The sequence below is a fragment of the Papaver somniferum genome, chromosome 9 (assembly GCF_003573695.1).
Source record: "Papaver somniferum cultivar HN1 chromosome 9, ASM357369v1, whole genome shotgun sequence".
Taxonomy (NCBI): Eukaryota; Viridiplantae; Streptophyta; class Magnoliopsida; order Ranunculales; family Papaveraceae; genus Papaver; species Papaver somniferum.
In genome coordinates this window covers 16,237,169-16,250,543 of record NC_039366.1, presented here as the reverse complement: position 1 = coordinate 16,250,543, position 13,375 = coordinate 16,237,169, and the positions used below count along the sequence as shown (strand labels likewise).

Genomic DNA, 13,375 nt, shown 5'->3' with positions numbered 1-13,375 from the left:
AAATGTATATGCGATGCTTATGCCATGAAATGCGTATGTGATGCTTATATGATGAGAATGCTTATCTATTGTTGATGCAATGTATAGATAATGTTGGTGTTACTTAGCTAATTTTTCCGCACTAATGTTGATATCACTTCAAATTGCTTCCATTCTTCATTTCTTTGTCTTTGTCTTTAGTATAAGCGTTCATCTTCGCGTACTTATTGTTTCTTCTCTTCCTTATTTCTTTGGATTTGCCTCAATCACATTTATTATGCGATCTTCTTCGCAATCTATCCGCTCTTTATCAATTCCTGCAAAACAATATTAACTTGTGTTCTATTTTTCTCATGAGGTTTTATTTTTCCTTCCTAATTAAAGGTCTTATTTTGCCCAAAATTTTCTTTGCTCTTGTGCGACGAAATCGCAGGAAGTCTTTACACTGTTGTGTATCGATCCATTGATCCCGCCTTATCTTTTTCTTGTATTATTGCCTCTTCAGGTTTTTCTTGTGCGTAAATATGACAAGCCTTAATACTCCATGAGCAAAAATCCTCGTGACATTTACGTCTTTTGACACAATTCATCTCCCTAATGGAGGGTGTCGTCCTTATCTTCCCCCTGGTTGTCCCTTCAAGGAATCTTACCTCTACCGGGTTAAGGTTGGCTCCTCCCATCCGGTAATAGAACAACCAGTTGATTTCGCAGTCTCTTATCCCTCCATCGATAAGGTTTATGGTTACGATACCGCACCCTAAGTGGGGTATCTTCGGACCGAGTGCGTCATAGTCAGGACTTGTCAAGAGTGGCAATGTACGCTCCGGACGCCCCGGGCACTCTTGACTCAACCGTGTACCTCGACGCCCTGATCGAGTTTCTGCACTCCTTAGGAGAGACTTTCTCACTTTGGTCTTCCGATCTAAGACGATGAGCTTAGACTGAAAATTTAAGGCACCTCTCCTGAATGGGCTTTTTCACTTTTTCTCACCGCAAATCTCCATGACTCAAGTTCCAGGGTCGATGTAGCTTTCCCTGGAATCATGCTATTTTCTAAGGGTTTTCCCCAATTATGATGCGCGTTAGGTCTTACTTTTGTCTCTTGCATATATGCGAACTAGGGTGCACGCCACAATTGGATGCCTCTCTTTTTTGGTTATATATTCTGTTACCTTATATTAAGGTCTTATTATAAGGTCTTATTGTTCCCTTCTTATTCTTTGTTTTTCTTTCTTCTTGTTGTAGCGCTCTATTTCTCTTGATGTGAGTTCCTCTTGGTGCGTTTATATTGCCCTTGATTAAGATAGTTGTAGTCTTGGCCCCTTCTCTTCTTAGTATGTTTCATGCGATGATAACCTTTGTTGGTATTGATCTAGTGTGAGCGAGCTTGGTGTTATGCGGTGGGATGATCTTTTAGAAAAATCTGCAAAAATATATGCTGGATGTGAGATTCGAATTCTGGATCTGTGGCTTGCACCTTCCTTTCTTGACCAACTGTGCATCTTCTTGTGTGAGGCATTATGAAACAATTCTGTAACTTCGTACATATCTTCTCTCTTAGTATTCCAAAAATGTTTGATAAAAATTCGCGTGAGGGGACACTCGAACATGCGACGTCAAACTCGTTCTCTTCGCTCGTAGTCGCTGGTTCTCTTGTGCGAAAGAAACGCACCATGTTGATGTTTGGTATAACGGTCCCGCACAAGAAACACACCATGTTGATGTTTGGCATAACGGTCCCGCCCAAGAAACGCACCATGTTGATGTTTGAAATAATAAGCTTAAGGTATGATTCGAACATGCGACCCCTTGCTCGTAATCTTCGCACATGACAATCTATTCCAACTTTTGTTTGTGTTGGTGTGGTATTATTCGCTTCTCTTATCCTTATTTTCAACTTAAGCTGCTGCATAAAACTTGTAAAAAGTATGGGTGCGTTGAATGGACACAAGGATTTTTTACATGGTTCGATCATTGTGATCTACATCCATGGTTCTTCACTATTATTGTTGGAATTACATGAGTATTACATTTACAATCTCTATTAATGGGTATTTGGATCTCTAGATCTAGTTTTTGGGGAAGAAGATGATAAATAAAATAAAGTCTCTCTATATAAAAGGTGTCTCTCTACAAAGATGTGTGTCCCCCCTTTCTCTCTCATGCCTTTCTCTTTATATAGGCGTTTACATAGTGCATGACAACTAACATGTAGTGGGGTACAACTAATATTTCCCCTATTTTCGGATCTGGCGTGCGCTATTCTCGCACACTCACGTTGGTTGTTCTCGCACGTGCTCTTCATTGTCGCATGACTCTTCATGCTTTTAGTGTGACTATGTGATGTCATCTTTGGTATCCTTTGTGCGATTGGCTTCGCTTGGTAATGAAGCGACAACTTCGCATAGAATTAAGAGGTGCGATATTTCGCCCCTACAATAATATTTGACACTCACATAAAATGATAAAATACAAGTTAAGTGCTGGCCTGGACTGTGAGCTAGAGGCCAGGTTCAGCCCAATTTGAACAATCAGCATAGTGAACTTCCTTCCATTTTTCCAGGATCAATAAGTGTAATGGGTTTTTGAAGTTGCTCAAACTATTTTAACAACATCTGTAATGTATTAGTTACGCCATCTTGCAAATTTAACTAATCAAATTTTTCCATTTCAGATATACAAAATTCTGAACACCTAACCGAGAATGATATGAACACAATAGTTGAAGCTATAATGCAAGTAGGAAGGGCTTGATAATAATATCATATCATTTCCAGTAGCTTGTTTTTCGTAATTACTTGTAGGAATTTGGCAAATAAAATTGGAAAATAATCATTTGGTCTTTTTTTAGGTAGTCCCAAGACTATTTGGTCCAGCGGGAAAAAGTGTTTCCTGTTTGGTCCATAATTATTTGAAAATATTAAATGATCCAAAATACCCTTCCGTGTTAATTCTCACTTATTTTCTTGTAGCAGTTCATTCTGTTTGATGAACTATCAGGCTTTTGTAGATTTGAGTTCATTTTGTTTCATGAAAACTTTACACTTTATTATATTCTATGAACTTCATTAAAATTCTACAAAAATTTCGTTATTAAGAACAAAAAATCAGAGTTCACTTTTCCAAATGAGCACATAACAAAAACTTCACTATTATGAATAAAAATAAGAGTTCATTCTTTCAAATTAACACCTAATAAACCCTATATGAAAACAGAGTTTATTCTTTCGAATGAACACCTAATAAAACCTATATGATTTAGAGTTCCAATGAAAGTTCACAATTATGAACAAAAATCAGAGTTCATTCGTCAAAATAAACACCCAATCAAAGTTCATTACTATGAACAAAAAAAACAAAGTTCATTCTTTCAAAGGAACACCCAATCAAAGGTTCATAATTATGAACAAAAATCAGAGTTCATTCATCACAATGAACACCTATCAAAAACTAACTAGTTCAAACCTATAACAGAGGTCATTCTTTAAGATGAACACCTAATAATTCAAGATCTAAAACAGAGTTCATTCTTTGACATGAACACACAAAAAAAACCAAAAAAAATCAGAGTTCATTTTGTTAGATGAAATTCGTCGTCTTCATCATTCTTCAATAGAGTTCATTCTAATCAATGAAATTCATCAAAAATCATCGTATGCATCATCTTCAACAACAGAGATCCAAGTGATGATGAAGAAGAAGAAAAAGAAAATGATGAAGAAATCAAAGAATTTCAAAGGTTTTTCTTAGATCTGAAACTTACATGAAAGCTACGAACAACAACATCATCGTTTTCATCATCATATTCAACAGCAACAGCAGCAACATAGAAGAAAAAACCCAAAAATCATCGTCGTTCATCATCGTCTTCATCATCAGCAGCAGAAAAATGCGTTTAATCATCTTCATCGTCTTCAAACAACAACAGAAAGAAAATCTTCGTAAATCAATCTTCATCACTTTCATAAAACAATCTTCATAATCAATCTTCATTTTTTTTAATAACAACAACAACAAAAACAAAAATCATCGTCTGCCACAATCAATCTTTATCATCTTCATAAAAACCTTAGAAAAAATTCTTCATCGTTTGCAAATAAAAACAACAACAAAAAAAGAAAAAAAGGAGAGAGAAAGTAGATCTGGAAATAAGATATTTTCTCTTGACTTTTCCTATGTATATGGTCCTAATCCAAAAGGATATTTCTGCCACTACCAAACAACAATTACATTATCCATGACGTAATCTAAGACCAAACAATAATTTGTAGGACCAAACAATAATATATATTTTATAAAACGACCAAACAGACAGTTAACTAGGTCACTGGACCAAATTCACTCTAATATATTATTTCTAGGACCATGGGGTATTTCCTACAAATAAAATTCTCGCTGGAACAGTACCTATCTACATCTTTAAGCGATATTAAAAAGCAAACATGTTAAAGTTAACGTAAGTGAAAACCAATGGGTATTCATATGAATGCATAATTGGGGGATATATGGGGATATAAATCAATTCTCCCAACCTTAAGTTATTTTCACAGGCGAAGTTACTAAGTTACCCTTTGCATTAATTAAAAATCTAGAAAAATTATTATAGTACCTTTCAAACCAAATAAAACCTAAATCTAAATCTAAAACCAAAAATCATTATCCCTATTATCTCTTCTCTGCCGGATCCATTGTGTTTGAGAACAAAATAATTCATCTTTCATCCGACGATTTCATCGTCGATTAGTCATTGCTCTAAAATTCGTAGATTATAATGCCTCTCGTAAATGAACTCAAAACCCTAAACCTGATCCACAAGTGGGAGTTGCAGCTCAGTTAAAATCGAAAGCTCAACAAGTACTCGAAGATAGGTTACACGTTAATGCTGTTGAAAAATAAGACGAATCACACGATCAAATTCTCAATCAAATGGCTTCTACGAGAAGGTAAGTTATTCAAAAAACTTTTATGAGTGTTTTAATATTGGGTTTAGGTTAGGATCACGAAGCCTAACTGAAAAGTTTCAGTTGCAATTATTGTCGGCTTTGAATTTATGTTAAAGACTCTGCCGCAAAGTGAACTGGTTTTGGATTTCGAATGAATGCCATGCCGGTATAGGTTCTCGGTATAGTTTTTAAGATGAATACCATGCTTAAAAATATGGTTTGAATCGCCAGATTTTTCATGTCCCATTTCGGCATTGACGTGCATGTTTACTTCTACACCGGCTGTGTACAAACAACTTCTATCTAAATTTTTACCATGGCCGGCATTGTCGACTCTTTTTACAATGCCGGGATGTTGTTCCGGTATTTTTTTCCAGTCTGATATCAATGCCAGTTGTGGGAGTAACAAGAAAAAATTCTCTGATTGAATTTCACACAACAATAGACATTTTCCTATTGCATATCAATGCCGGCTTTGTATCCGTTTGTCGGTATGTTCTTGTTTTTTCTATACAATACCAACTTTCATTTTGAAAACACTAGGGTTACCAAAACACATCACTAACTTTTTCGTAGGAAATTTGTATGGACAAACTCAACACAACTCCGAGAGTAAAACTAAATCAAGGAAAGTGACTAGAGTTATATCTCCATTTCTCTTGCGATTTGAAACGTCTCCAGAATTGAATCTGTGAACCTAATTACAAAGAGAGTTCTTGGACGGTACCAAAGACAAATGTCCAAGGATCAATCAAGTCGTATCCAACAAACTAGTTCAGACTTATCTACGTTGATTGATCAAAGTACAACCTGTGATATTCCAATTATAAAAATAAACAATATAATGCGGAAAAATAAATAACACAGACACCAGAAATTTTTTTAACGAGGAAACCGCAAATGCAGAAAAACCCCGTGACCTAGTCCATATTAAACACAAAATTGTATTAAGCCGTTATAGACACGGTCCTACTACCAATTAACTTTGGTCTGGAATGTAGTTGAGTCTGAACTCAGTCTCCCACTGATTCAGGTATAGTCGCGCTTCTTACGCCTCTTGAATCCCAACAGGAATCCGCACAATTGATTCCCTTAGATGACTTTACACCAACTAAGATTTGCTTCAACTCAATTGAAGAATTTAAACTAAGTCTGTCTCCCACATATTAAGCCTATATAATTGATTTCCTGATTTACGATCGAAACGGATGATCAGATCATACGTAGGATCAAGGTGATGAAAATCGATAGCAATTTGAAAAAATTCTAGTTATCCTCAAAATCTAGACTTATGCAACCCGAAGTGCATTCTAGATTATTATTCACCTCACAAGTATAAAACTTACAGAATCACAAAGTTGAGACGAAGAGAACTTTGTGATTTCTATCTATCTTATTCAATTTATAAACCGACAATCGAAAAAGATCAGAATACTCAAGTTATCAAGATAAAAGATAAGTGGACTTGGCTTCACGAATCCCAATGAAGTCTTTGATAGTCGTTAAACCCTAAAAGTGTTTCTGGAGAGGATGACTCTAGATACAACTAGGACACACCAAAAAGTACTGTCAGGATTCAAAGATCCCGGTTTCCAAGAGTTCCCCTTATATAGATTTTGAAGCATAGATTGCGTTAGGTTTAAGCTAAGATAGCTTTGGAACCAAACAAACAATATTCATCATTAGATGAAAACTTTGAATCTTATTCACATAAACAAGATATACACTCTGGTTAGGTAAACCGTAACCGAACCATGTACAAAGACTATGTCCAACATGGTTAACCAAAACTAGCTGGTTTGAACTTAAAAGCTTAACACTCATCTTTATGAACACAAAGACATTAATCTTGAGTCACAATCATGTGATCAATTAAGACTGGTGTTTTTTGAGAATTGATCAAATGCAAATCATCTCGTAGCATAACCGAGTTCCGGTACGCGAACCGGTTTGCAAACTTATTATCATAACCGAGTTCCGGATTTGACAGAACTTTTTCATTCCATATACCGGACTGAACCAAGAATTTAGCCAATCCACAAAGTCAGTGGTATGATCAAATATCCCACGATTTGGACCAAGCAAGAGGGTCCAAACAGGGATAGCTGCAGGGCAATTTAACAACAAATGAGTTAAAGTTTCCTCTCCAACTTAGAAATTCAAGCCGAATCAATGGATATCTTAGTTCCTTTCAACACTCTATACCATAATGCAGTTCATCGTCGTTTTCATCGCAGTTATCATGAAAGAATTAGGCGACAGGAGAATTATGGAAAAAATCCATCGAGGACTTCAACTTATTTCTTGTGTTTTAGTTGGTTTTAAAGTTATTCATAGACTACAAAACTTAAACTCCTTTAATTTGGCTTTATCATGTAAGAACTCAATTCGGGAAAGTAGTAGATATTTGGTCACTAACTCTCTTGTGGATCCTCTTCCGTCTTTTTCTAGAGCCTAAGATTTTCTGTAAAAAAAAGAGGAGAGAATACAGATGGTGAGTAATTAAAACAGGCCTGCACTACTTAACAAATGGGGTAAGTTGGCCCGCCCTCTTTGATCAAGGGGCTAGGCAACCCGGCCCAAATTACACCCCCAGCGGCTAGTCAGTCATGTCATGTACACAATCATCTTAGTGAACTTCTTACTTTGCTCAGTAACTGTAATCAAGTAATGTATAATGGTTTTTGAATTGGTCAACATTTGTAGTATATTACTTATGTCATTTTCTAGATTTAACTAATTCAAAATTTGTCCGTTTATAGATATGAAAGTTCTCACACATGATCAGAAATCATGCGAACACAATAGTTTAATCAAGTTACAATGTAAGTAGGAAGATACAGGCATTAACTTAATCCCTTGCTGCATTTATGATTTATCACCAAAAAGCCAGAAAGTCTTCGAAATCCTCATCAAGTTGAACAAAAACAATGAAAACAAAACAGATCAGATCCTATACAGTATGCAATCATTCGTTCGGTTGTCAAAGCGCTGTGAATTTGAACAGGTCAGAATTCTGCTCGAGATAGGGGGAAAAATCAATGCAGCTGAATCCGTGAGATTACCTTCACATGGTGTTTCAGACCCATGCAACTTGAAACATTATTATTCGCCAACTTAATTAATTCTCCAATTATTAACGCAAATTCAAACTTAATAGTATATAATTAATTTGGTCAAAACTTGGATCAAATGAAGATTAATTAAAGCTATAAATAGCATATCATAAGATACTGATCAAGTAGTAGTCATTTGTTTCTTTGTTCATATCATATTCTCAGTACTATTGTGCTTAGTTATCGATACTACCATGAAGAGCGCTAATGAGAATATTATTCGTTTATTATCAGTATTGTCTTTGTCATCTCTATTGTTCTTGACGGTGTCTGCACAGACAGATGAAACAAATTCAACAGTAACCGGCAAAACGAATTCAACTGATGGTATAGCTTTCTAGACTGTTATGTTACACTATCTTACTTTTTACCCATTTCAGATAATTGAGTACATCTCTTAATTTGATCCTTCATTTAAATTTTTTCGAATGCATAATCTTATCAGCGATGGCGATACAGTTGTTAGTGGATACTTTTTCTTTTACACTTGCGGCAATGTCACTCGGAGATCCATGTCAGCCTGGATCATATTTATGGGTTACGTGCAGCTCCGATGATACCCCTCGAATTACAGAAATGTATGACAAAAACTCCAGTCATTCGCTCTTCATATCATTTCTCGTTTGTCCAGTAATTTTATATACTAACGATCTTTAATTTCAACTATGAATTTATAGAAATCTCCATGGTTATTCATTAGTTGGTGTAAATCTCCCAGATTTTAGTGCCATGGATGCACTTGAAAAAATGTGAGCAGTAACAAAAACTATATTAGTCAGTTAATTTAGTTATTCTCTTTTTGTAATGGTTAATTAAATTTGGCAGAGATTTAGGCGCTAATATCCTCTTGGGAGGGGAATTTCCGGATTTTCTTGCCAACTTCCCTAAACTCAAAGTGCTGTAAGCTTTCCTTCTACTTCAAATGAATTTCTCACATCACATGTTCTTTTGTATATATAGTTGGCTATTTATGAATCATTTGTTTTTCTTTTTATTCCCTTAGGTATTTGGTGGGTACTTCTATCTATGGGACAGTACCTATGTCATTAAAGAAAAGATTGGACAATAAAACGCTACAGTTGATGTAAGTGAACATCGTCATTGAACTGTTAATTTCTGTAAAGATTGTTCAAGTTATACCCTTAAAATGAAACTTGATTTGCCTTTTTTGTTTTGTTTTGTTTTAGGTTACCGGCAACAGGTTTGTGTTTTTCAGATGAAGCCGTATGTCCAGCTCAAACAGAGACAGGGACAGGAACAAGAAATTCACCGGGAACAGATGGGGAAACTTCACCGGGGACAGTTGAAGAAACATCAACCACTAATAGTTTTACTCCTACGCGAACAAAAAGCAGTAAAAAGAAAACGGTGCCAATTGCACTTGGAACTGGAATTCCAATTTTTGTGATTTTTTGGGCTGTTGTTGGATTTCTAGCTATCAATCACCAAAAGGGAAAGGCTGCCGCGGCTGCAGGTTCAAACAATTACAACTTCAATCAACATGCTATTATCCTAATTGTTTTCTAATCATAAATGATTCCTCAATTTAGGTCTAATATCAATATGCATGATTTATGTGTATAGGGAAAACGAATGGGAACTTGCAAGACCTTGAGGGTGCAGCGGAAAACATTTTACCGGACGATCAAGGAGTTAACACCGACCGACAAACGCACCCAACTGTTTAAGCTACTATGATTGGAGCTTATATTAAGTCAACTTGTTGTATTCGAATCCTTTGCAATTGTTGGATATTCTTTATAAGCTTGCTGTGCAATTTATTAATAAGGAAAAATGCCTTGGGACTTGGGAGTTCATAACATCGGATCGGAATGTCACATTTGCACACATTCCCTGATGTCAGTGTACTTTTGAGTTTTGATAATTAAAATAGACAGGGAGTTGCTTATGACCGTATACACCAAAAGATTCGACTTTTTGATGTTGGGTACCATCTTAAATAAAACATGATGCAGTGTACCTATAGAGTTGACAAACATATATATGGCCCTGAAACAGAATATAAAAAGTCAAAACCGATTAGACAGTGGGAACCCCACGTTCCAATAAGTTCCATGATGTTTTAGTTTTGGGGACAGTGGAAAACAGTATCCGGAGTGGCTAGTGATATAGTCATTCCCAAATTATGAAGAGGTTGTGAAGATCAGGATGGATACGCAAAAATTTCTCTAATCTACTTGTTCATCTGCTTATGTAGTATTGTTATACAATGTATGTCTCGTGCCGTAATATCCTGTACTGCCTAAAATCTACCGATGATCTGCAATCTTCCACATGACTTAGTCTGGGATTCTTTACCCTGACCTAAAAATGTGCACTATAAGCTGCCGAGCTCAAAGCCTGAGGGAATCAAGAATGAAATGGAAGGGATCGCGTTGACTTCCAAAAACTTACAAGCTCGACCAAAAATCTACCCCTTCACCCAATACCTCCCTCGTGATTGGTGACCCTAAGTATAGTGCACAAATATTTGATAGGGAACCGAAGTACGCGCTGTTGTGAGTATATCTTTTGGCCATATAGTTGTCCCATGGCTATCCAAAGCCGGCCATGCGTGAACCCCAGTTCCATTTTCTGTTACATAATAACGTTAGTAGAAAATTTGAAATCAATTCTATCTTTCTGGATACAAAATTTAATTTTATGCGTGTAGGAAGATTCAGCCATTAACTTAATCCATTGCTATATTTATGATTTATTACGCAGAAGCCTGAAAGTCTTCAAACTGCGCATCAAGTTGAACAAAAACAATGCAAATTTAACAGATCAGATCGAATATGTAACCATCCGTTCCACTGTCATTGCGTTGTGGAATTAAACTGGTCGATTATTGCTCGACATAAGGAATTGAGAACAGAATTATATATGTACAAGCTTAATCAACCCAACTCTTGAATCCATCAATAAATGTTTGAATATTGTAGCAACCAGATCATGCGAACGTACGCCGATATTTGACTTATTCTTTTGAGATAAGAGATTATCTTTAGATGCATTAATTATATATTTTTGAGTTCTAAGTCCATGCAACTTGGACATATATACTCATTTGAGCAAAGGAACATCCACCAACTTAAATAAGTCTCAAGCTAAGACTAATTGAAACCTAAACATAGATTAAATTGGTCAAAAACTCAACCCAAATGAAGCCTAATTAAGGCTATAAATAGCATGTGATATGACACTAATCAAGTTGTAGTCTTTCTTTGTGCATATCATAATATCTGTTACAGCTAGGTTGATAATATGATGAAGAGTGGATATGTGAATCTTGTTTGTTTCTTATCAGTATTGTCTTTATCATCTTTAGTATGGTGTCTGCACAGACAGATGAAACAAATTCAACAGTAACAGGCCGCAAAACAAATTCAACTGATGGTATAAATCTCTCTAGACTCATGTCTTACTCTTTTCCCCCATTGATTTCAGTTCACTGAGCACATATCTTAATTTGATCCCTCTTTTAAATTGTTTGAATGATAAATTATCAGCGTTGGCGATAGAGTGGTTAGTAATTACCCAGTCTCCATCTGTGCCAAAAAAGGAGGATCCATGTCTTCCTAAACCATATCCATGGCTTAAGTGTAGCTCCGACAATACCCCTCGAATAACAGAAATGTATGACAAAATCTCCACTCATCGAATCCCCTCTTGATAAATTATTTCTCGTCTGTCTAGTCATTCTTATATACTAATGATCTTAAATGTGAACTAATTTACAGAAATCTCCCCCGTTCTTTTCCACTTGGTGCCGGTGGAGATCTCCCAGATTTTAGTGCCTTGGATGCACTAGAAAAAATGTGAGCAATTAAACTTTGTGCACTAACATAAAAATAAAAGAAAAATATCTGTTAATTTAATTATTCTTTTTCTTTTAAATAATTTTTGCAGAGACTTAGGCGACAATCATTATTTGGGACACTGGAAAGAATTTCCTGATTTTCTTGCGAACTTCCCTAAGCTCAAAGTGCTGTAAGTTTTCATACATCAAATGAATTTCTGATTTTTTTTTTGTGTATTTTTCTCTGTAAATAATAAGGTTTTTCTTTTTATTCCTTCTAGGAATTTGGTTGGTACTCCTTACAGTGGGACAGTACCTACTTCGTTAAAGAAAAGATCTAACAACAAAACGCTAACGTTGATGTAAGCGAAAATCGACATGGAACTGAATCCATGTCATTGTTAATTTAATGTGTAAATCAAGCTTGTCCAAGTTATTCCCTTAGAATCAAATTTGATTTGTCTATTTTCTGTTTTAGGTTGCCGGAGACAGGTTTGTGCTTTTCTGATGAAGCCGTATGCCCACCCCAAACAGGAACTTCACCAGGAACAGATGAGGATACATCAACCTCTAGTTTTAATCCACCAGCGAAAAGTCGTAAAAAGAAAACAACACCAATTGTGCTCGGAACTTTAATTCCAATTTTGGTGATTTTCTCGGCTATTATCGGCTTTCTAATCCGGAATCATCAGAAGAGAAAGGCTGCTGCAGCAGCAGGTTTAAACACTCACAACTGAAGTTTATTTATAATTTGTCTAATTTGTTATTTAATTTCGAAATGATTCCTCAATTTTGGTGTAATATATATGCATGATTTGTATGTGTACAGGACAAATGAACGGAACCTCCGGGCCTGCAATTCCCATGCACGGAACTACTTAGAATCCCAATCCGTTGATTCCTGGGATGAATTCTCAAGACCTGGAGAGTGCTGCGCAAAAACATTTTACCCGGTGAACAAGGAGTGAACACCGACCGACAAAAGCACCCACATGCTCAAGCTACTTGAATTAGAGCTTAAATTGAAGTCAACTTGTTGTTTGGATTGCTTTGTCATTGTTGAATGTTTTTAGGGATGTAATGTAGCTCTTGTGTGTTTGTAAAATTTATTGATTGGGAAAAATGCCTTGCTGGTTAATAAAATCCGAGTGTTACATTTGTACGTACAGAGTTGGCAAACATATCTGTGGTGACTGGTGAGTTGTAATCTATCTTGCACCTCAATTCTGCAACTTTGCCTAAAATAAACCAATGCGTCTCGGATTCTTTACCCTGACCTAAAAATTGTACTGTAAGCTGCGGCACTCAAAGCTTAACTGAATCAAGAATGAAATGAAAGGACTTCCAACCAAAAATTTACAATCTGGACCAAAAATCTACCCCTTCCCCCAATAAAACTTCGTGATTGGTGACCCTAATTATAGTGCGCAAATATTTGATAGGGAACTGAAGTACGCGCTGTTGTGAGTATCTCTTTTGGCCATATAGTTGTCCCATGGCTAGCCAAAGGCGGCCATGCGTGAACCCCAGTTCCA

At 36.1% G+C, this 13,375-nt stretch overlaps 1 protein-coding gene across 2 annotated transcripts; it reads left to right on the top strand.

The window, feature by feature from the left end:
* The first annotated feature begins 8,181 nt into the window (after positions 1 to 8,181).
* Positions 8,182 to 9,947, top strand: LOC113308892 (probable LRR receptor-like serine/threonine-protein kinase PAM74). 2 transcript variants are annotated; one of them, XM_026557345.1, is made up of 7 exons: positions 8,182 to 8,365; positions 8,484 to 8,616; positions 8,716 to 8,787; positions 8,864 to 8,938; positions 9,042 to 9,122; positions 9,226 to 9,512; positions 9,623 to 9,947. In XM_026557345.1, exons 1-7 carry the CDS (start codon positions 8,233 to 8,235, stop codon positions 9,724 to 9,726), a joined length of 885 nt encoding a protein of 294 aa, XP_026413130.1. In that variant the 5' UTR covers positions 8,182 to 8,232; the 3' UTR covers positions 9,727 to 9,947. The 2 variants fall into 2 exon arrangements, with proteins under 2 accessions (XP_026413130.1, XP_026413131.1); XM_026557346.1 differs by lacking the exon at positions 8,716 to 8,787.
* Positions 9,948 to 13,375: the final 3,428 nt, after the last annotated feature.

Coding starts and splice junctions, on each gene's coding strand:
- LOC113308892 (XM_026557345.1), top strand. CDS start 8,233: ATGAAGAGCGCTAATGAGAATATTATTCGTTTATTATCAGTATTGTCT. Junction 8,617..8,715: donor ACCCCTCGAATTACAGAAAT/GTATGACAAAAA, acceptor ATGAATTTATAG/AAATCTCCATGGTTATTCAT. Junction 8,939..9,041: donor TTCCCTAAACTCAAAGTGCT/GTAAGCTTTCCT, acceptor TTATTCCCTTAG/GTATTTGGTGGGTACTTCTA.